Source organism: Somniosus microcephalus, chromosome 1, assembly GCF_052327205.1.
Source record: "Somniosus microcephalus isolate GS21.2 chromosome 1, FLI_Smic_1.0, whole genome shotgun sequence".
Lineage (NCBI taxonomy): Eukaryota > Metazoa > Chordata > Chondrichthyes > Squaliformes > Somniosidae > Somniosus > Somniosus microcephalus.
In genome coordinates this window covers 115142394-115165117 of record NC_140987.1, presented here as the reverse complement: position 1 = coordinate 115165117, position 22724 = coordinate 115142394, and the positions used below count along the sequence as shown (strand labels likewise).

At 43.8% G+C, this 22724-nt stretch overlaps 1 protein-coding gene across 4 annotated transcripts in view; it reads left to right on the top strand.

The window, feature by feature from the left end:
• Positions 1–21857, top strand: part of LOC147124305 (kelch domain-containing protein 3) — a 173869-nt gene extending 152012 nt beyond the window's left edge. For 3 of the 4 annotated variants that reach the window (XM_085984818.1, XM_085984829.1, XM_085984840.1), the window contains 4 exons: positions 5398–5498; positions 6982–7066; positions 9529–9633; positions 17624–21857. In XM_085984818.1, coding sequence (XP_085840944.1) covers positions 5398–5498; positions 6982–7066; positions 9529–9633; positions 17624–17728 — 396 coding nt within the window. In that variant the 3' untranslated portion in view covers positions 17729–21857. The remainder of the gene's footprint in view (positions 1–5397; positions 5499–6981; positions 7067–9528; positions 9634–17623) is intronic. The other variant, XM_085984851.1, reaches the window with a different exon arrangement.
• Positions 21858–22724: the final 867 nt, after the last annotated feature.

The window sequence follows — 22724 nt, the reverse complement described above, 5'->3', positions numbered from 1 at the left end:
CCATTTTTCAATCATGTGATTGCCATATTAGTGCCAACTGAATTGTGGTCTTATACATACAAGGAACTAATTGAGACTGCTCAACATCATTTCAGATGGGACCTTTATAGCTAGCAGACAACAGACCCACTCTCATCCTATCGCCTTGGGGTGGATTTGAATCAAAATCTCAGATTATGAAAGGCCAGTGCCTAACCCATTGCATCACCCTGTCTTCTCAAATTACTGTGATATTAAAGAGTGCAGTTCTGTTTTTTTGTTTAAAATGAATTATTGAATTGTAGAGCACCATACTATATTTCAATTTAATTGAGCATTACATATAAAATAATAGATGGTTAGTATCAATTAAACATATGCATATTGGTGCCACACAAGGTAAGGTTGGACTAGTAATCCAGAGGCCTGGACTAATAATCCAGAAAACTTGAGTCCAAATCCCACCATTGTTTGAGAATTTGAATTCATTTTAAAGAAACTGGAAATGAAAAGCTGGTATCATGAAACTGTCGAATTGTCATAAAAACCCAACTGGCTCATCAATGCTCTTCAGGGAAGGAAACTTGCCGTCCTTACCTATAAGGATAGAAGATTGGGAAGCATTTAAAAGCCAGCAAAGAATAACTAAAAGATTAATTAAGAAAGGGAAGATAAATTATGAAAGTAAACTAGCAAAAAATATAAAAACAGATAGCAAGAGTTTCTACAGCTATATAAAAAGAAAAAGGGTGGCTAAAGTGAATGTTGGTCCCTTAGAGGACGAGACCGGGAAATTAGTGGTGGGGAACATGGAGATGGCAGAAACACTGAACAAATATTTTGTATCAGTCTTTACAGTAGAGGACACTAAAAATATCCCAACACTGGACAAACAGGGGGCTATAGGGGGGGAGGAGCTAAACACGATTAAAATCACTAAGGAGATGGTACTCGGTAAGATAATGGGACTTAAGGCAGATAAATCCCCTGGACCTGATGGCTTACATCCTAGGGTCTTGAGAGAAGTAGCGGTAGGGATTGCGGATGCATTGGTGGTAATTTTCCAAAACTCCCTGGATTCAGGAAAGGTCCCAGCAGATTGGAAAACTGCTAATGTAACGCCCTTATTTAAAAAGGGAGGTAGACAAAAGGCTGGAAACTATAGACCAGTTAGCCTAACATCTGTGGTTGGTAAAATGTTGGAGTCCATTATTAAGGAAGCAGTAACAGGACATTTGGATAAGCATAATTTAATCGGACAGAGTCAGTATGGTTTTATGAAGGGGAAGTCATGTTTGACAAATTTGCTCGAATTCTTTGAGGACGTAACAAACAGGATGGATAAAGGGGAACCAGTGGATGTGGTGTATTTGGACTTCCAAAAGGCATTTGACAAGGTGCCACACAAAAGATTACTGCACAAGATAAAAAATCACGGGATTGGGGGTAATATACTGGCATGGGTGGAAGATTGGCTATCTAACAGAAAACAGAGAGTTGGGATAAATGGTTCATTCTCAGGTTGGCAATCAGTAACTAGTGGTGTTCCGCAGGGGTCAGTGCTGGGACCCCAACTCTTTACAATCTATATTAACGATTTGGAGGAGGGGACCAGGTGCAACATATCCAAGTTTGCCGACGATACAAAGATGGGAGGGAAAGCAGTGAGTGAGGAGGACATAAAAACCTGCAAAAGGACATAGACAGGCTAAGTGAGTGGGCAGAAATTTGGCAGATGGAATATAATGTTGGAAAGTGTGAGGTTATGCACTTTGGCAGAAAAAAATCAAAGAGCAAGTTATTATCTAAATGGAGAGAAACTGCAAAGTGCTACAGTACAAAGGGATCTGGGGGTCCTGGTACATGAAACACAGAAGGTTGGTATAATGTATGTACCTTTAAGGGGGGATAACTACTTTTTACAGCTCCTGTATCCTGTAGTACCGGCAGTGACCACACCTGTATATAAACCCTGAGTAGTGATCTGTACAGTCAGTTGCAGTTTGAACCACGTTGAGTAAACACCTGTTGTACCGTTCTCTGCAGTCTTTTTCTTATTATTACACGGACGTAACAGTTGGTATGCAGGTACAGCAGGTGATCAGGAAGGCTAATGGAATCTTGGCTTTTATTGCAAGGGGAATGGAGTATAAAAGCAGGGAAGTCTTGCTTCAGTTATACAGGGTATTGGTGAGGCCACACCTGGAATATTGCGTACAGTTTTGGTTTCCATATTTAAGAAAAGATATACTTGCTCTCGAGGCAGTTCAGAGAAGGTTCACTCGGTTGATTCCGGAGATGAGGGGCTTGACTTATGAGGAAAGGTTGAGTAGGTTGGGCCTCTACTCATTGGAATTCAGAAGAATGAGAGGCGATCTTATTGAAACATATAGGCCTAGAAATTCGGTGGCGCCCCGCGCCAAGCTCGCCTGGGCGCCGGAATTACCGCTCCGGATGGAGCCGCTTGCGCCAGCCGGAAATTCAGTTTCAGCGCCCCAAATGGAAGCGGGGCGCTGCTCGAGGCACCCCGCTTCCCTCTTGGGGCGCTGCAACTGAATATCGCGGCGCACTATGCCGCAGCGCCACATGCTGCGGCACGGAACGCTGTGGTACTGCAGGCCTTCCTCCCCTTCTTAAAGGGGAGGGGCCTGCACCAGCGCGATCGGAGATCGCGAATGCCGGCAAAAGAGCCCGGCACCGAGGAGAAGTGCCAGGCTCTTGGGACACAGCCGGCACTGCCCGGGGGGGGGGGGGGGGCTCAGGAGGCCGGGGACGGCGGCGCGAGGAGGTGCTGGCAGGCGGCCAGCGAAAAAAAAATGGCCGCCCCGCACCTCCCCTTTAATTAGCGCCACTACCGCCGCAGGTAGGCCCCCCTGAACCAGTCGCAAATTGCGACTGGCGTTACAGCGGGGGGCGTGACCAAATATCACGATCGGGGCAGTAGCGGGGCGCTGCGCACACCGATGACGTCATCGGTGGTGGCGCAGCTTTACAGGCTAATGCCGCCATTAGCGCCCCGCTAAATTTCGCGGGAGGCATGGCCAGTGGCGCTAAACCCACTAAGTGCCCTCTTTGGGCGCTAACTGGTGGCGCAGCCCACCGAATTTCTAGGCCATAAAATTGTGAGGGGGCTTGATCGGGTGGATGCGGGGAGGATGTTTCCGCTGATGGGTGAGACTAGAACTAGGGGGCATAATCTTAGAATAACGGGCTGCCGTTTCAAAACTGAGACGAGGAGTAACTTCTTCACTCAGAGGGTGGTAAATCTATGGAATTTGCTACCTCAGAGAGCTGTGGAAGCTGCGACATTAAATACATTTTAAAAGGAGATAGACAGTTTCCGAGCTGATAAGGGAATTAGGGGTTACGGGGAGTGGGCAGGGAAGTGGGCGTGAGTCTAGGTTCGGATCAGCCATGATCCTATTGAATGGCGGAGCAGGCCCGAGGGGCCGTATGGCCTACTCCTGCTCCTACTTCTTATGTTCTTATGTGACTGCAGTCCCACACCAATGTGGTTGACTCTTAACTGCTCTCTGAAATGGCTTAGCAAGCCACTCAGTGGTTCAAGGAGAAGGCTCATCACCATCTTCTCAGAACAACTAGAGATGGGCAATAAGTGCCAGTCTTGCCAGCAATGCCCACATCATGAGAATGAATTTTTAAAAAGTTGGCTTTGAACCAGTTCTGGACAAACAGTAATACAACCCAGAAATAGAATTGATCCCCTGACCATCTGTTGTTTGATATAATATAAAAGGTGCCTCTAGATGTGTCCATTATGTGGTAAATGTCTACCATCTCACAAGTGGAAGCTGGCTGCACGGGTGAGAAGGCTTTTGGTAATAGAGAGCAATGTGAATATGATACCACAGGTACACCAGCACAATGGCAATTGAACTGGTGGAGATACAAATCAATAATAATCTTGGTGACACACAAATGTACAAGTAAAATGGATCCAATTTTTTGCATGTGTGGCAAAGCCTCAGGAATTTTCATCTCTCTTAACATGCCTGGGGCTGGGAAGCTGGTGTTGTGCCTAAGGGAGTATACATTAAAATGAGAAAAGATGGTCAATAAGCTCTTTTCTTGGTTCAGTGCATAAATGTACCGCTGACTCAAAAGGCCCCAGATTTGATTACTGGTCAGGGCTAAGTTAACTGCAGTATGGGTACGACAAATTATTTCAAAACTCCTTGGTTATGAGATGAAGTAATTAGTTGAAGTTCCCACTCCTGATTGTTATTTAGTGATTACTGCTGGAGAGTGCATATATAGATCCCAGATGAGGACAGGAGCAGGCTCAGTTATGATGCCTCTCATGGTTGGATAGCCAGCCAACACTTACTGGCAAGACTTCAGATGAAGAAATGGCCACTTGTGGAAATTATTGAAAGGCCACCAGAGCCTGTGGAACCGTACCTCAATACAAGTCTTGTTTTGTGTTGGGGTTTCATCCTGTTTTGCCACCTCACTGCATATATTTCCAAGAAATTTAAAAAGGCACAACTGGAACATTTTGAGACATCTTAGCATCATGTAATAGAGCACACAGCCACAAAATGTTTCACAAAATGATGCTAACAGGAATCATGTTGTGAATACAATGATATACAACTTGCCTCGCCACATTTAATTGGTAAGTGCATTTGAAAACAACAACAACAACTTGCATTTATATAGCACCTATAATGTAGAAAAATGTCCCAAGGCACTTCACAGAGGCATAAGTAAAAAATGGATGCTGACCCAAAGAAGGAGAGTGGCTGATACTGATGAGGGACATCTGGGTGAAACAACTTATTAAAGTGAGAATTTACAGTGAACATTGTCCACAATATTTCATCTGTAGCTGTTTTTTGTTAAAGTCTTAACTGTTGGCTTTTGGTGAACACTACTAATATTTACAAGATATATTTTAATAAACTGGAGATTGAGACTGTGCAACCTACACTTTTTCAAACATACAGATGTTTATTACTAACTAAAAGGAAATTCTATAAAAGCTTCAAAAGCAAATAGAGTTCAGAGTTTAATACAATTATAATAATTAACAAAAAAATGTTGAGATGATGCACAGTACATAAAGCATGCTGATTACAAAACACATTGCTCCGAATCCAGTCAAACTCATTGGTCTTCATTCAGTGAGCTTTGTCAAGTTTGCTAACCCCTCGAGGGGGAAGGAGAGAAATGGGTAGAAAAATTATAGGCTGTAAAACCAAAAAATGCAGATAATTAAAGGTGCATTGTCACCCTTCCATTTGTTCTGGCGGACAGAAACCCCTAACTTTAAACACAACTGACAGCCCAAGTGAGATCACAAACTCACCTGATGTGAAATGATCCAAGACATTCAAGTCAAAGTCTACAAATACAGCAAAAACTTAATGACCATTTTTTTAAATGTATTTGTAGGCAACAGAATCCCGGGATTTGAGTTCCATTTACAAGCAATCTATGGAAATGATCACAAATGCTTTCGCTATGCTGGACATTGAGTTTCAAAAACTGGATATGTATGTTATGTCAATGTTACTTCAAATATCATTGGTATCATTGTAGCAATAGATTGAAATGAAATATAGTTTATCATTTTCTTTTCTATAACTAAAATATTCACTGTACTTTTGAAACTACACACACAGAGATGTAAGGAGAAAATGAACACCAAACCAAAGGAGCATATATTAGGATGGGTGACCAAAAGCTTGGTCGAAGAGATGGGTTTTAAGGAGGGTCTTAAAGGAGGAGAGGAGGTGGAGAGGTTGAGGGGTTTACCATTTTGTTCCTGGTGAATATGGAAGGGTGATGTATAAAAGTGTGATTTTGGGCTTTACATTGTTAATGTGATAGCAGATTTGCAGATTTATGAGTATCCTGGCAGCCAAATTATTTTTTAAGTCTGCCTGCAAAGTTTCTGTTATAACAATGACTACTGAATTTTTGTCATACACTCAAATACATACGTACCTACATATAGCACACAGACTTACACAATGATAAAAACAAATCTATTTGGAACATGTGACATAATTTTGACATGGCGTCTCTTGTAAACGATCACTTCTGCAGGTACCGTTCTTCTGATAAATGGGGATATGTGTACCTGTGCCCATAGATTCTGGCATGGTAGCACAGCAATATAAAGCAACTATGGGGGAGAAATTCACTATTGCCCCATTTGAGGCGTGAATTTTTAAAAGTTTGAAAAGTTAGCGCCAGGTGCTAACGATTTCAAACCTTTGAAAAATTCGCTCTTTGCGCTCCAAGAAGGAAGCAGAGCACTAAATCAAAGTGCTCCACTTCCTTCTTGGAGTGTAATCGGCAGCAGGCGGGGTGGAGACTGGGCCGTGCAGCGCTGCCGCATTCAAAGGCTCCTTCCCTCCCTTAAAGGGAAGGGCCATTGCTGCAGGCTCTGCAGTATAAAAAGTACCTACCTGGACCACCAAGGCAGCCGTGATCCCGCGCGATCAGCCTGGCACTTAAGCAGAGTGCCGGGCTAATTGATTGTGGGCAAGAACCCGCGAAAAAAACTGCAACAAGAAAGGTAAGTTTTTTTTTTACTTACTTCGGCCACCTCGCCTTTAATCATTGCCCCCGAAGTGGCCGGCCGCCCGATGCACGCCTCCTGCAGCTGTCGGTGTTTTCAACTGGTGCTGCTGCAGGGGGCAGAAGTCAATTTCGGGACTGGGGCGCTACCGGGGCGATGCACACGGTGATGACGTCACAATCTCCAGCCGAAGGAGATCGGGGCGCAACGCCATAGCGCTGCCGCAAAACTCCCACCGAATATGGCGGGAGTCGATGTCAGCACCGCGCCCGGTCGCAAAGCCACACAATTTTGCCCCCCGGGTGTGCTAACGGGAGGCGCAAAGGCACCCAATTTCGCCCCCTACAGAAACCCTACAAAAAAGACTCTGTAACTGTATTTTATGCTGCATGCAAAACAAAATACCAGACATGTCTGTAACTTTTCAGTTTGTACCTTTTCGTTCACAGTGAAAAAGGAGAACTTACTCGCGCTAAAATTGCCTTCCAGCAAGAAAAGGAGGCTTACAATAAGCAGTACAGGAATCAGCAACAGGTGAGATATGCCAGCACCAAACATGAGATAATGGAGTGGGTTTTCATTTTTACGGCAGTTGCTGAAAGGCTGTTCGTTATACGCCCCACCTGTCTCTCAGTTCCATTGAAGTCATGGAAAGAACATCGGGGGGAGGGGGTGTCCAATGAGCAACTGATCCGCAACTGCCAGTTTACTGCCCGTGCTAAAGGTGGAAATTAATCCCAATGTTAGAGACTAATTAACCACAATAATGACCAATGATAATGCAATCTTTCCACATTGTTTTAATTTCCAAATTTCTACGTACGCAGTTAGCCCTTATTTACTTTCTCTTGGGAATAATTGCTTAAACACAGCTTGATATTTTTGTAAAAGCCAAAGCAAACTTTGTTTGACAGCAGAAAGGCATACATTGTGTGGCGTCCTGGTGCCTTTTTATTAAGGTATATAATTTATATCAATGTGAAGTGGTTTTGGTCTCACTTCAGTGCATTAGAATGAGAAGTTACTCAAATTAAATTTAGGTAAGTGCTGTGGAGAGCTCCACTTTCTCTGGGGACGGGACAATGCAGAGCCAGCAGTATAACTGGCCCTGCATCACTTGAAGCAGGTACCACTCTCAAACCTGTACCTGCAGTATAATAGCACCCTTAAAGCAAAACTGATTCAATTTAAAAAGCTGTTGCATCATGCAACTTTATCTTGTGTAGTGAAAATGAGGTTGTGCCAGCTGCAATGCAACCACAAACCCAAATTCTATGTAACATGCCACAGAAAATTATGGTTTTGCATAGGTTTGCCAGTACTACATTTCAACACCATGGTAGAAAAGGTATAAGGATAAACATTTCTATCTGGTCCAGTTGCCCTGTCGCCCATTCATACACATGCAAACAAAAAGTTACATGTCACTAAAGTTTTGGGGGTATTGGTTGTGTTTAATGATTATAATTTATTTACTTTTTTACTTTAGCATTATTAATAGTGAAATTGCAGCAAGATTCCACTGCTACACTGCCTCTAAGTTAGCAGTATCAGTGGAATGGCTCCAGAATAGATCATTCCACATTGGTAGCACTTCTGCCACATTAATATGGTCCTTGCTGATCTCCATGGTAGTATGCCACAAAAATCTGAAGCTGTCACTGACATGGTGGAATACACTGCGTGGTTTGCACTGTTATAGTGTTAGCACCGTGATTCATTCATGGTGCTAATGCTGTTTGGTGGCAGCACGCTGTGAAGGAATTTTATTCCACATTTGAAAGGGTGATATTATTCATGACAGAAATAAAGACATTAAGCTATGTTCTTCAGCCATAATATTGGGCTTTGCAATTGGCAAGAACTAAGAACAGTGTGAAACTCAATTACATAAATAAACAAACTTTAAAATCCAGAATTTAGTTTGGGTGTTATAAAAAGTACAACATTTCTGCCTCCCACCACATTCAAAACTCAATTTTCAGCAAGTATGATGTTTTAGTTTTAACCTTTAAGAGTATGTAAAACTCTGCAGCTGTGCTGAAGAAATTTCCACTGAAATGTATTAAAAAGATTTATGTGAACAAAAGGTGTCAGCCATGGCTCAGTGGTAGCACTCTTGCCTCTGAGTCAGAAGGTTGTGTGTTCAAGCCCCACTCCAGAGACTTAAGTACATCAACTAAACTGACAGTCCAGTACACTACTGAATAAAATATCCCATGGTGCTTTTTGAAGAAGAGTTCACCCGGTGTCCTGGCCAATATTTATCTCTCAACCAACATCACTAAAACGGATTATCTGGTCATTTATCACATTGCTGTTTGTGGGATCTTGCTCTGCACAAATTGGCTGCCGCAATTCCCTACATTACAACAGTGACTTCACTTCAAAAGGTACTTCATTGGATGCAAAGTGCTTTGGTTCGTCCTGAGATTTGTGAAAGGTGCTATATAAATGCAAGTTCTTTCTTCTACGTGCTAAACTTGTTGCAAAGTTTTATAGGAGGACTGCTTATAAGATGGTAGCTATGATATCAAGTGACCTAGAATGCCCTGCATGAAGGAGATGCAATGGCAATGCACAATGCTATGAAGTTGCAATTGTATAAGCCGTATTTCTACATGGCGTAGCATTATCAGCTTCATATTACTTGAGAGATTTTTTAAAAATTGGTAAATTATTTTCTATTGTGTATTTTCTTCATTTCCCTTTTTGGGATATCTCTACATCACACACCATGCTGGCTGAGATGATAGGTTTGAGATGTACTCCCACATCTATTTGAATGCTGCTCTTTAGTCAACTGCTAAAAGCTGTGTAAGACCAGTCAGGGTGACTGACCCTCTCATTTCCCTTGCCGGGGACAATGCCTGGCCTCTACATTGTACCTTCCAGATAAGGAACACACCACATAGAGCTGAAACTTTTTAAAATGTTGTGAATGAAATGCTCCTTGGCAAATCAGAGTTGACCTGTAACTTACCAATGTCTTTCAGGAACTTCAGGAGATGCTAGAAAAACATAAGTCTCAGAATGAAGCCTGGTTTAAAGCTCGGGCTGAGGAAAACGATAGAGAAAGACAGGAGCTGTTCAGGCAAAGGGTAAGGATTATCCATCAATCCTAAACTTTATGGTGCAGTTCCAAAAATAAAGGAGAAGAAATTGGGTTATCGGCGGGAACTGACACAAAAGCAGCGACACATTGAAAACGCACGCCCAAAGACCGAGGCTCAAGTCTCTCTTCAAATTGGACCTTGGCTTCATCTCCACAACTTCCCAAAATCGGCCAGCTCGGACGCTGAGCTGAGCCTAATGTAGGTCCTGGGAGCAAAAGGGAGGGGGCAAGCATGGGCTAGCAGTGGCCTGCTGCATTGCTGTGGAGCCAGGAGCAGCAATGCTTCTTCTAGCTACACATTGAGACAAGTGAAAACCAAAAAACATACCTGTTCTTCAGCAGCCTCCAGCGGTTCCTTTAAAGACGTTTGGTTAGGCCACCGTAGACTTGGAAAAACTGACTGGAGTACGTATTGACTAGTTTTTGCTCAATTTGGAATCATGGTCCTGAAACAGGTGTTATGTCACTGATTAGCATATTTAAGAGGTCTAACAACTGTTTTTGTCAAGGCGGCCCGGGCACCGGAAATGGCTGGCTGCCAATTTGGGAGATTGCGCCTGTAAATTGACCCCCCCAACATCCATTTCACGCGATGGGGATCAATTTCCCTCCATACATTCAACAGAGCTTTCTTTTCTTTTTTGAAGCTCTTCCTTTTAAAGTTTGCTCAGTATAATACTGGACTCCTAGAGCTCCGTAGCACCCGATTTTTTTACCGCTACAGGGGCCGTTTTGTGTCAAAAATGGCGTCCGCGTCATGTGCGCACATTTCAGGTGTGGGCCACGCTGGACGCCATTTTGGTGAGGGCGCTAGGGAGGGCGTTAGGAGCATGCGCTGGAAGTATGATGAGTGGGCAGATCGTGACATGATTTTCGGTCTCAACGCTGGAGCTAACGCCCTGTCTTAACCTCGCACAACTGAACATGCGTTCAGCAGCAAGGCTCTCCCACCAGCGAAATTTAAAGAGATCAGCGACTTTCCTCAGGTTAGTTGCTAATAAATTTCTACAGGCTCTGTGTAAGTTTGTAGAAGTGTTTGGAGCTTTTCAGAGTTGTTTAAAGTTGGTGAGGTGACAGGGAGTGGTGCTGCAAGTGGAGAAGGCCTTGGTTCTGACTTCAAGGGTTCTGGTCAGACTACTTGCTCCCAGTCATGGGTGCTGTAGTTGTCATTCCTCTTGGCCATCAGCATGACAGGGAAATGGAGGACAGACAGCAAAGAAGAGGACAAGCTGCTCGCAGAGGGAGGAATAGCGGGAGAAGGGCACTCAGCAGGAGGGAGTCACAGTACGCAGGGAGGTTCTCTTCCCTTCCAATGGGCGGAAGAGACCTCCCCAGGAGATCAACGCAGCCTGGTTGCACATTGCACAGGAGAACACAAGCAGGGATTTCATCAGGAGGACCAGGCTGCAGTGGCGCAAACCTTTCAATGATCTCAGTAGATCACGAAATGTTACTGCAAAGCTACACTCAACCTCATCCTGCTGTGCCACTCATCACATCCCCATCACCCTGCCTTCCCTACCCTACTCCTGCACATCCTTGCTCACACCAATTTATCTTGCACCTCCACCCATCCCTCTCTGTCTACATTATCACTTCCCCATCTCACTAGCCACCCCTCACACTCACCCTCATCCTAGTCCAATCATACCAACTAACAACACACAAAGGTAGGCACTTGTGTGTTTTAGCCAATGTTTATGTGAAGTTTCTGTTAATGTGCTGTCAAACATTGAAATCTTTATTTTCAACACTTTGCATTCTTGGACAGATTTGTGTGCACCTTTGGAAGTGGCTTAGTGAATTGCAGTGAATGGTGAGACATAACGATACCCCCCGCAATAGTGATGAGTGTGAAAGGAATGGCTAGGGCATTGCAGGGATGCTTTATGGTGATGGTGTGGGGTGGTGCCAGCCTGGTGCATCATATGGCAGCCAGAGTGTACAGCGTCAAGTGAAGTAAATCTGGCTTTGTTGAGGCCATCCCTGGCCTCATGGCCAGCAATGTGATTGGGTGCTGATGCCCTGTGTCCTGTGCAGCATCAGTTGATGACAGAGAAGGTTGTTGTAGTTGGTACTGCTGGTGTGCCTGGTGCTACTGGTGTTGGGGCTGATCGTGGTGGGATTCTGAGGACCAAGGTGAGATAGTTTCAAGGGCACCGATGCTGATGTAATAGATGGCAGGTGAACTTGAGATGACAGAAGCAATCTGTCAGTGGTGAGAGAGGTTGTTCCAGTGAGGTGACACTGGATACAGAGTTTACTCCAAAGACTTATAAGCTGCATAAAGCTCAATCTGTCTTCCAAATGCAGTAAGCAACAGCTTCTAGGCTTGGAAAGTGAAAAGCTGTGAGGTGGGAGCTTTTATAGCACATTTGTAGCTGTCAAATAAAGAGATGATTTCATGGTAACACAACTCCCGACCTCCTTACCTGATGTGATCCCTGGGCAGCGTGGACCCCATGGGCGACCTCGTAAAATTTAAAAGTGAGCGCAAAATACTTTTTAAGTGGCTCTTAACAAGGTCATAATGACCTAAATTGCCTCCCCTGTTGCTGCGTGTCTATTCAGCATTGACAGACCCGACATCTGGGAACGTTTTGTGGTGGCGGGTTGACAGCTGGGTTCCCTACCCGCTGTCAGAAATGTTTCTTTTCCCACCCGACCCACTGACCCCCCCCCACCCCGAAAAATTCCCCCCAAAGTTACAATTTATTCCAATCGTACAGTCTCATTTTTCTGATATTGTACAAAGCAGGCCTACATGATTTAAAATGAATCCCCACAAACAAGAGGGCTGGATTTTCTCAATGGAGACAAGTTGGAGGTGGGACTGCTGCCCGTCGGGTCAATGTCCCGTCTCCATCATCTTCTGGCCAACCAGCAGGATTTTCCCCAGATTGACCTTGTTAAGCCCACCCTGCGGGCTCAGCAGGCCAATTAGGGGAAGTCACTGACAGAGCACATCAACGTCTAATGTGTTATCTGTCAAGACTTCTTGAAAGAAAAAATGTCATCGTTTGACAGCTCTGTGAAGCTGTCAAACACTGACATTCTCTGTGGTTTGATGAGACTTTGTGTTCAGGATTCATCAAACCTTTCAACTTTGTAAATTTCAGATGACTGTTGGTTCGGAGGTTCCAACAGCCAGTCTGTGAAATCGACAAGGAAGATGTCGGGATTCCCAATCCAGAGCGGATGAAGGCTGTAGGCAGAAACCAAGGTAAGTGAACATTTTTTAACACTTAACACTCACCTTACATACTTACCACTCCACACTTGCACCCATCACTCACCTCTACATCTTACTTTCAGGTCCTGCCGACCCCCGCAGTCCTCCTACTCGACTCCTCCAACCCGGCGGGGTTCTCCGAGGCTGGGCAGCCTTCAACTAAAAAGGCAAAATGGGACTAATCCTTTTTTCTGCCTGTTAACTACCTGTTAACAGGCAGTTAAAAGGATTTAATCCCTTTCCCACCTCGAGGAGACGGGACCCGAAGCAGCACATCTTCCTGCCTCCTGGCAAAAGGGCACGGAGGCGGGATGGGGGCGGTTTTGCCATCCACCCCCACTTGCTGCTACTTTATCGGCAGTCCCGCCTCCGTACCCGCCTCCTCGGGGCTGATAAAATCCAGCCCATAGACTTTTTTTTAACCTTACATTTTCCGCTAATATGTTTTGATTCTGTAAAGATCACCTTTGTCTTTCAAGAAAGCTGCTTTGAATTCATTTATTTGTGTCTCCTATACCACTAAGTCCTACCTGCAGATGTTTAGTCAGAAGACAACTGAGGCCAGGTAATTTAAATATTGTAGGTATTCGGGTTCACCTAGGTAGGTATCGGACGAATGCCTACTAAATAATCGAGTTTGACTTCAGGATAAACAATCAAGAAGTTCTTTAATGCAGGAACAGACGAAATACAGCAGGTAAGAGAGATGTATGCAGGAGAGCCTTGGAGTAGGTCTTTCCCCAGTGAGGACGCCACGAGGACTGAGTTCGCAGTCCTGTGGATTGCGTGATGACGTCATCACATTTGCGTTGTGACGTCATCACGTTGTCCGCGTTTTCCCGCGCTTGGGGCGGTCACGTGATGCGCGTTGTGACGTCACCACGTTTGCCCGTGCTTAGGGCAGTCACGTGATGTGCGTGATGACGTCAGCGCGTTAGCCCGGCACTGCAGCTGGCCGTTGCGGCCGAAGTCGGGAGCACGAGGCCGAACCGGGCCAGCGGCCACCGCGGGAGTGAGAGGCTGAGCTGGGCCGGCTCGCGTCTCGGTGAGTCACATGATGTGCGACGTGACGTCACCACGTTACGTCGCGTTCTTAAAGGGGTAATGGCCCGAACAGGTAAGTTATATACATACATAGTTAAGTTAAAGGGAATTATTATGTATTATAAGTAAGGGACACCCGGTGGGACCGCCACAATATAATATAATCATTATTATATTCACACAAAATTCACACCTTTTGATGCAATTCAAATCTGATTTAATTGGACTGTTCAAATGGTGAGCTCATTCTGTGCATCAAGATATTTTCAAGAACAAAATATATCAGTTAATGGGCATAAATTAAAATTAGTACAAGAAGTATAAAAGAGAACATTAAGAAATGTTTTCCATGCGAAGTGTTACTGGAATATGGAATGTATTACACCAATAATAATTGAAGCCTAGTCAAGCACAAAGTTTAAAGGGAATTAGATAAGCACTTGCAGAAATACAGGGAAAGAACTGGGAAATGGGATGAAAGTAGCTAGATCTGATGCAGAGTTAGTCCTGGCACAGGCATATGGTGCCATGTGGCCTCTTTCTATCTTGAAATTTCTATGATCCTGTGATAATAATAAATAATCATGTTTTAAAGTTACTTTTAGGAGGTCATAACCTGAATTTTCCTGCACCAGACTGCCGCAAAAACCGCCTACCACCCTGAAACCACACAGCTGGACTTCCCTCCCTTCCCCCACTTAGGAAAGTAGATTGTCCGAGCCCAAACTGCCCTGCTGAATGTAAATATGGTAGGGATGTGGGGCCCAGAACCCCTCTCCCCCCAACCCTTCCCCTTCCATTTTATCCCCGGCACCACTGACCTCAGGGACCACTAGGAGAGGAGTGATGACCGTCCCTGTGGCAGTGCCGGAAGCCCTGCTGATGCCCCTTTTGGAGGGGCAGACCCAGTAGTCAGCACCGCTCCCTTTCCTCTAGCTCCAAAACCTTTCCTTTTTTAGGCAGATCTTTGGGGTTCATCTGGCCACGTCAAATGATACTCTTCTTCTGGTCAACACTACCAACTTTCTCTTCATTTGTGGAATTGGACCTCCTCTCTATGGAAGTGGTCTTGATCATTTCAGCTACTCCCCATCAGCAGTCAAATAATTTGGCCAACATCAATGGCTTTGCACTCAATCTACTTTCAGAGGCCTCACTTCCATTGGAGGCATGGGTCAAAACTCTAAGGGCTGGATTTTCATTGAGGAGGCGGGACTACAACTTTCAGGGTTGTAGTCCCGCCTCCATCGAGTTGTAGTCAACCCACACGATTTTGACTTGATTGACCTTGTTGAGCCCACCCAGCAGGCTCAGCAGGCCAATTAAGGGCCACCCGGCAACAGGTGACATCACAGATTGATATTTCATCTGTCAAGACCTTTTGACAGATGAAATATCAGCGTTTGACAGCTGTTTGAAGCTGTCAAACACTGACAATCTGTACTCTAAGTTAATTCCTTCTTCTCAGGATGATTTAGAGATCTCTCCGGAACAGAAAGCTGATTTGACAGATCACAGCCATTCTGCTTTCTGTGCCGATGAGATGAGGGATTCCCGAGACCTGAAGGAAGGAAGGCTGTAAAGGTAAGTAAAACTTCTTTAAACACTTTAAACATACCAAACACACTTACCTCTGCACTCATGCACCCATCACTCACCTGAACACCGGACATCTCGACCCCTTCAAGCCCGACAGTCCACCTCGCTAACTTGGCGTGGTTTGGAGCTGTCGGAAATCCCACACTTCAAGAATGAAAAGAGAGATTAGGCTAAAAACTGCCTGTTAACTACCTGTTAACGGGCAGTTAATTGGCACTAATCCCCTTCCCGCCTCGGGGAGGCGGGTCCCAGTGCGGGTCGGGTACCCGCCTCCTTTGAAACTGGCATGGAGGCGGGTTGGGGGCGGGATGGGTTCGTGCCCCCCCGATTTCAGGATTTTAACCCCCCACACATCTCCAATCCCGCCTCCACGGCCCAATGAAAATCCTGCCCTAATAGTTTTTACACCACCAACAGAGGTAGACAGTGGGATAGACAGTGAATATAAATGCATTGCATGTTTTCCTTTTGGTAGGTATGATTTTCTTTACTGCCATTTAATTCATTGACAGCTATAATATTCTACTATTAGAGATGTGTCCTATAAAGAATCATAGAACCATATAGTGCAGAAAGAGGCCATTCGGCCCATCATGTCTCTTTGAAAGAGCTATCCAATTAGTTCTACTTCCCTGCTCTTTCTCCATAGCTCTGCAATTTTTCCCCTTCAAGTATTTATCCAATTCCCTTTTGAAAGTTACTATTGAATCTGTTTCCACCACCCTTTCAGGTAGTGCATTGCCCTCCTTCCCGTGTTATAAAAATTCCATAGACCCCCTGTAACACAACACAAATATATTTTCTGTATAAAAATTCTCTCAGCGCCGCTCCCACTCACCATGTTACTGCTGCTGTTGCTGCTCTCCCGGCACTGCAGAAAATACTGGTCCCCACGCCCATCCCACTCCACATGAGCCCTAATAACCTGACGCCCAGTCTCCCTCTTTCCCCCACAACTCCCAACTCCCTCACTGACTGTTCCTGGCACATCAGCCGGTCGCGGTTCTCTGCTTGATTGTCAGTCAAACAGCCTTTTCTCCCCATCTCCAATAACTAATAAACAAAAATGTACAATGAAAATGAAAAGAACACAATTCTTTTAAGGCCTGTATGATTTTTCTTCCAAATTGCTCGCAGCAGTGTCCAGATTAATGTTTTATTCGTGGCGACTCCAGGGCAATCCTGGAAGGTTGAAATCCTAGCTGGAGGCCAACATTGGGTGTGAACAATCAGGTCTGCCTGTGATGCCCTCCTTGGTAGAGCAAGACTGCTAACATTCAAGTTATAGGCTTGCAGGTGAAGAATGAATGAGGTTAGGCACCAAAGGGCAGCCAGCACCCTTGTAACTATACTACAGTGTGAGTCAACACTCTTGATAAAATGTATCAACTAACTGGGAGTTTCCGATTTTGCGCAGAATAACTAAGGGTGCAGTCGAACGTTTTTGGTCCCAAGTCTAGATGTCGAATCGGTTGGACATGTAGGCGGTTCTGGCGACACTCTGCCGGTTGTACTGCAACTGTTTGGCCAGCAGGCCAGTGCACGCATATATACAGCGGGACCTGGCGAGAGGAGAGCGAAGGACGGAGAGCTCGATCCGGGTGATTTGAGCTCAGCGACCAGCGACCGCCGCCTCTCTTCCTCCTCAGCAAGCGGGAACCTGGGCTCAGTCGCTGTCATCACACAGAAGTTCGGGAGGGGGGAAACAGAGGTCCGTGTTGGGGCTGGAGCCACCAGTTTGCTCAGCTCAATCCCACCTTTGCGCGACGGAATATTTTTCTTTTCTTTTAAATCCTGGAGGTTATTTATGGCAGAACCCCATAAATCCTCTCGAGGAGCCCCAGGGGGCTGTGGACCCCCGGTTGAGAACCCCTGCTCTAAGGTGAACAATCCCAGTTCCCAATGTGAAAAGCCAAAAAAATCCAGCTCTTACTGTTGAAGCAAAAATCTGACTTTTTCTGATCAAAAGAAACTGAAAAAAGTTAATGCAAATGATTTTTAATGATTTGATTTTTAAAAGATGGGTGTCATATACATGATGAGACCATCGACTGTGAGGTTAGACTCCCTTTTAAATTAACAGTTAATCTCCATCTTGCAGGCAGAATTGCTTCAAGAACAAGAGAAGTTGCATGAAGAACAGAAAAACCTTCAAAAGCGTAGTCAGCAACTACTCTCTGTAATGCAGCAGTTTAAAGGGATGTGAGAAGTTACTTTGAGGATAAAAAATGGAACTATAGGTTTTTGCATTTTCTTTTAGTAGTCTTGGATAGTAGGCTCCTTCTCTGCATATAGATAACAAACAGGTAGGAGGGAGGTGCAGAGCAGTAAGACATTATAGGTAAAACATGTTATAAAGAGCAAGATGGGAGCTGTTCAGACATTTTTCCTAATGCACAAGATTGTATTACTGTGGCTGATTTACTCCTAGCTACTTAACATATAATTTATATAACATTTCTATATATTTATTTGTACTGTTGCAAACCTTTGGTAATTTAATTGGTACTGAGAGCTGCCTCAGATCTTGCTGGAGTGATATCAATGAATGCATGCTTCAGGACTGTAACTGAGGTAAGCCCTATGACATTGTGTACTTAGATTGCCAAAAGACATTTGATAAAGTTCCACATGAAAGATCATAATTAAGCTCAAATCCATGGGGATTCTTGGTAAAACTTGGGTATGGATTAGAAACTGTTTGAAGGGTAGAAAACAGCAGGTACTGGTTAGAGGAGTAATGTCAGTGTGAGGGGAAATACTAAGTGGGGTGCCCTGGGGCTCAGAGCTGGTACCACTTCTGTTTATAACTTACAACAGTGACCTGGATTCTGAAAATCAATGGCAATTGGTCAAATTTGCAGTCAATAACAAATTCAGAGGGGAAATGGAATTGAAGGAGGCAGTCCAGAAATTACAGAATGTGTTAAACAAAATACTTGAGTGGGCCAAACAATGGCAGATGAAATTTAATGCAGACAAGTGTAAAGAATTATAAATAGGAAGGAACGATTGGGAATATGCATTCTTCAGGAATGGTGTTGAAATAAGTACAAATGAAGTTGAAAGAGACCTAGGAGTCTTAGTAGACTGAACACTCAAAATGGCCAACCAATGCAGAGCAGCAATTAACAAAGTCAATAGGATGTTGCACTACACAACCAAAAGTACAATCTAAGTCAGAGAAAGTCATGATCAAATGGTACAGTGCTCTGATCAGATCGCACCTTGAATGCTGTGCCCAGTTCTGGCCACTAATGAAACAAGAGAGACATTAAAGCACTGAAGGCATCGCAGACAAGAGCCACAAGGCTGATGCCCAGTGTCAAAGGTCTGCTTTATGAGGAAAAGACTGGAGAGAATTGGATTTTCTCCTGTTATTCTGCCCCAAATCAGGTGGCAGAAACAGTGACAAAATGAGGCAGTAAGGCCTAGCATCACCTCGACGCCCAACCTTAACTTACTTCCCTCTGGCCCCATTGATACGGCCTCTAGCTGTCCTTTCTTCACCCGCCTGTTTAATCATTTAAGAAGACATTAGATGGGGGAGTGTAGTGCTGTTCTGAGTGACTAAATTAACATGGGAAAAATGGCCTTCCTCATCCATAAGTATCTTGTGATCATGTGATGTTAATCATGTGACTAGTTGATCGGATATTATATGAAGGAGAACTGAGCTAATTGACAGTGTTTACATCCACAGTACAATCTAGGGGCTCTAATTAAGTATGAGCAGTTTTGGAGGGGAGAGTTCAAATATATGAATTTGGGCATTCACAAATTGACTGCAATCTCAAGGGCTTGCACGAGTTCCCATAGATCACCATGGAACACATAAATAACCCATCTCCCTGCTACACTAAAATACTAGATATGTATGAATTTACATAGTACCTTTCATACCCTCAGGATGTCTCAAATCGCCTCACAGCCATTGAACTATTTTTGAAGTGTAGTCATGGTTGTAATGTAGGGAAACATGGCAGCCAATTTGCACACAATAGGTCCCACAAACAACAATGAGATAAATGACCAGATAATCTGTGTTGATTGAGGGCAAATTTTGCCCAGAATACAAGGAGAACTCCCTGCTCTTGGTTGTAACAAAAAAGAAATCAAGAAGCAGGCATGCTCCTCCTGGGATCATTAAAAAACTCTGACCCACTCTTCTTCTTCTTCTTCTTCTTAGGCAGTCCCTCGGAACCGAGGATGACTTGCTTCCACATTAAAAATGAGTTCGCAGGTGACTGATGAGTCCAATGCGGGACCTACAGTCTCTGTCACAGGTGGGGCAGACGGTGGTTGAAGGGGCGGGTGGCTGGGGTGCTTGGGTTGACGTGCGCTCCTTGCACTGCCTGCGCTTGGCTTCCGCTTGCTCCCGGCAAAGAGTGTTTGAGACCCTATCCACCTCGAATAACTTCTTCTACCTCTCCCAGGACCTGGCCTGTCAGTCAGCCCAGCATAGCAACCGGCCAATTTACTGCCCTCCCCAAGTGGTGAGCTGCAGTGGGGTGCCCGCTTAGCACCCACAGCGCGCCAGCAGCATTTAAATGAGGCCCAAAACCAAATGTGCCTTGGACCTCAGGCTGGGACAGACTGGCATTTGAGCCGTGCTCTGCCAATTTTGTGTTCGTTTGGGGCGCAAGTCGAATTGGTTGACCAATATGATTTTGTATCTTTATACAGCTTTAATTGCTAATATTAATGCCTGTACAATAATAGAGGAAACCTCAACTCTATTCATTTTTGTAAAAATAAATCCAGAAATTTTTGTGCAAAAATTAGCAAAATGACTCGAGGCAATTTCAAACAGTTTATGAAAACTGGATTTACTGTATCTCATAAGATGGTCCTTATGATCCGTGCAACCCTTAAAGAAATGACATCCTTACTTAGCATTGACAGTCGCAGAACCACTGAGATACCAATTCATCAGTATCAACTTTCCAATTAAGAACATCATTTGAAGTGCATTCCACTCATTTGCATCTGACTCCTTTTCTGATGCTGCCTATGGGACAGTGACAGATGGGATAGGCTGACGACTGTGTCTGTCACTCCAGCTGATCTGAAGGAAGTGCCACCAGGGGAGTAAGGGGTGTGCTGGAGAAAAGTAACACACACACCACGTGCTCTCATTTAAATTATAACAATATAAGCAAAAGAATGTGAAAACGGTAAGTGAAGCTAAGATAATAATAATAATAATAATCAACTTTATTGTCATTGTTAGTGCACAAGTGCAGTACAACGAAATGTAGGCTTGCGGCTCCCGAGAGTGTACATTTAGATTAAGAGAAACACTGAATGTAAAATTGCTGAGATTATTTCAAATGGCAATTAAGGGTTTTTCATATTAGTCCATTTAAAAATGATAGTAAGAAGCTAGAATCCAGGGATAAAGAAATAGCCGATTAATTAAATGCTGTAGTTACAATAGACAAAATCCTTGCCAGAATAACTTATTCATATTCTCTTGTTGAGACTGAAATTAGTGAGTTTTTAAGTCTAATTTTGTAAATTCACAAATTTTGGGAGAGATTTCTGTCTCCATTATTTGAAAAAGGGTCAAATTACATCTGGAAACTGGAAACCAGTATGTTTAACATTAATTGTAGGGAGTCCTTGAAGTGACTTTGAGAGATCCAGGGTCCAACATTCCTCTGTTTATGTAATTTAGTCAAAAAGTAGACATAAGAAAAGGGGATGTTGGGAGATAGTTATTCATCTATTTTTAGCACTGCTTTGAGCATTCCTACAAGTCAAAAAAGTAACAAAAAAACAGCTAAAAGTTAGGAAAAAGAGCAAATTTGACTTGTTACAGCCTTGCTAAAGGCAGCATTCTGCAACCCGAGTGGCACATTGAAAGGTGAGTTTTTAACTCCATGTCAGAACTGGTGTTACAGAGCTTAAGAAACAAATGAAGATTATGGGAGTTTTCTGACTAAGAGCATAGATGTAGTGGTCATTGCTAGTTACATTGTGCAAAGGTTAGAAAATTGACCTGTGTTAAACATGACAATGCATTTCCATAAGTATCAAAAACCCAGTTGACCCAAACATATATGCTGGGATCCATTCTCCCCATTTTATTCAGCAGTTAACTTATTCCTGCTATGCGTCACTGTATTCTGTATTGACCTAGAGGGATTGATTCTGGGGGCATTGTAACAATTAATACATAAATGTTTGCGCTTTCACTGTTCATTGTTAATTTTTAAAAGTTTGACTTTTTTCCTGTTTGGATTTATCATTTGTACTGATTGACTTTTTGCCATCTGTATTTGTTATCCTCTTATCACTGAAAAATGTTTTATAAATAAACATTTTTAAAAACACAGCTTCAATCATGGCTTACGATTGCCCTTGGCAGCAGCTATAAACCAGATAGAACTGTAAATTTTTACTGAAGTCAAGCTACGCTTATGTAATACTACATATATCTGAGCTACTCAAATGGTGGATCATGGCCTGTGTCTAACTGAAAATCATCACATTCAGACTGCAGCAACCGATTGGCTATGGACTACATGTCCGCCATCATGATAAACAGCCAAGAATGACTAAGACAGAAAGGGAAGTGGGGGTGGGGGGACAGGTGAGCGAGAACAGGTGATAAACAGCAATCTTTCTGTTTTGAAGGGCATTTACCTATGATGTAAATTGGAGATCTGAATGGGCAGGTAACTAATTAATACAGACTTTATTTGTTCCCTTTAATCTCCTGGTTCCTGTAAAACATCAGTGCTGCTTAACTTTTACAACTGATAACGATTATCACACTACAGATTAATAAAGATTGAGTCTCAAGAATCTCTTAAAATTAGGACACTTGGTGATAAATTATGTCTGACTATGAAAGACATATCTTTTAGTTAGCACATGCAGTTCAATCATAAAAGTATGCACTAGCTAAAAGGTTTAATGAGTAGATACATTTAAGCATGAAGAGTTCGACATGGGCCTTTCACCACTGGGATCTGGATTCAGATCCAGTACAGACTCATGGGATGAAAGTATACTGTCTGCTGACTGTAAAGGTCCAATATGAGATGAATTTGTGCTGTCTCAATCCAGTTCCTAGCTCAGTAGTAATTAGCAATGTCATTCAGAGAGGCTACAGGATAGTGGTTGTGGGAAATGGCACAATATTGGTGCATTGGGTTTGAGTTGAAGCGCTTTGTTGGGGTAGAATGCAGGGA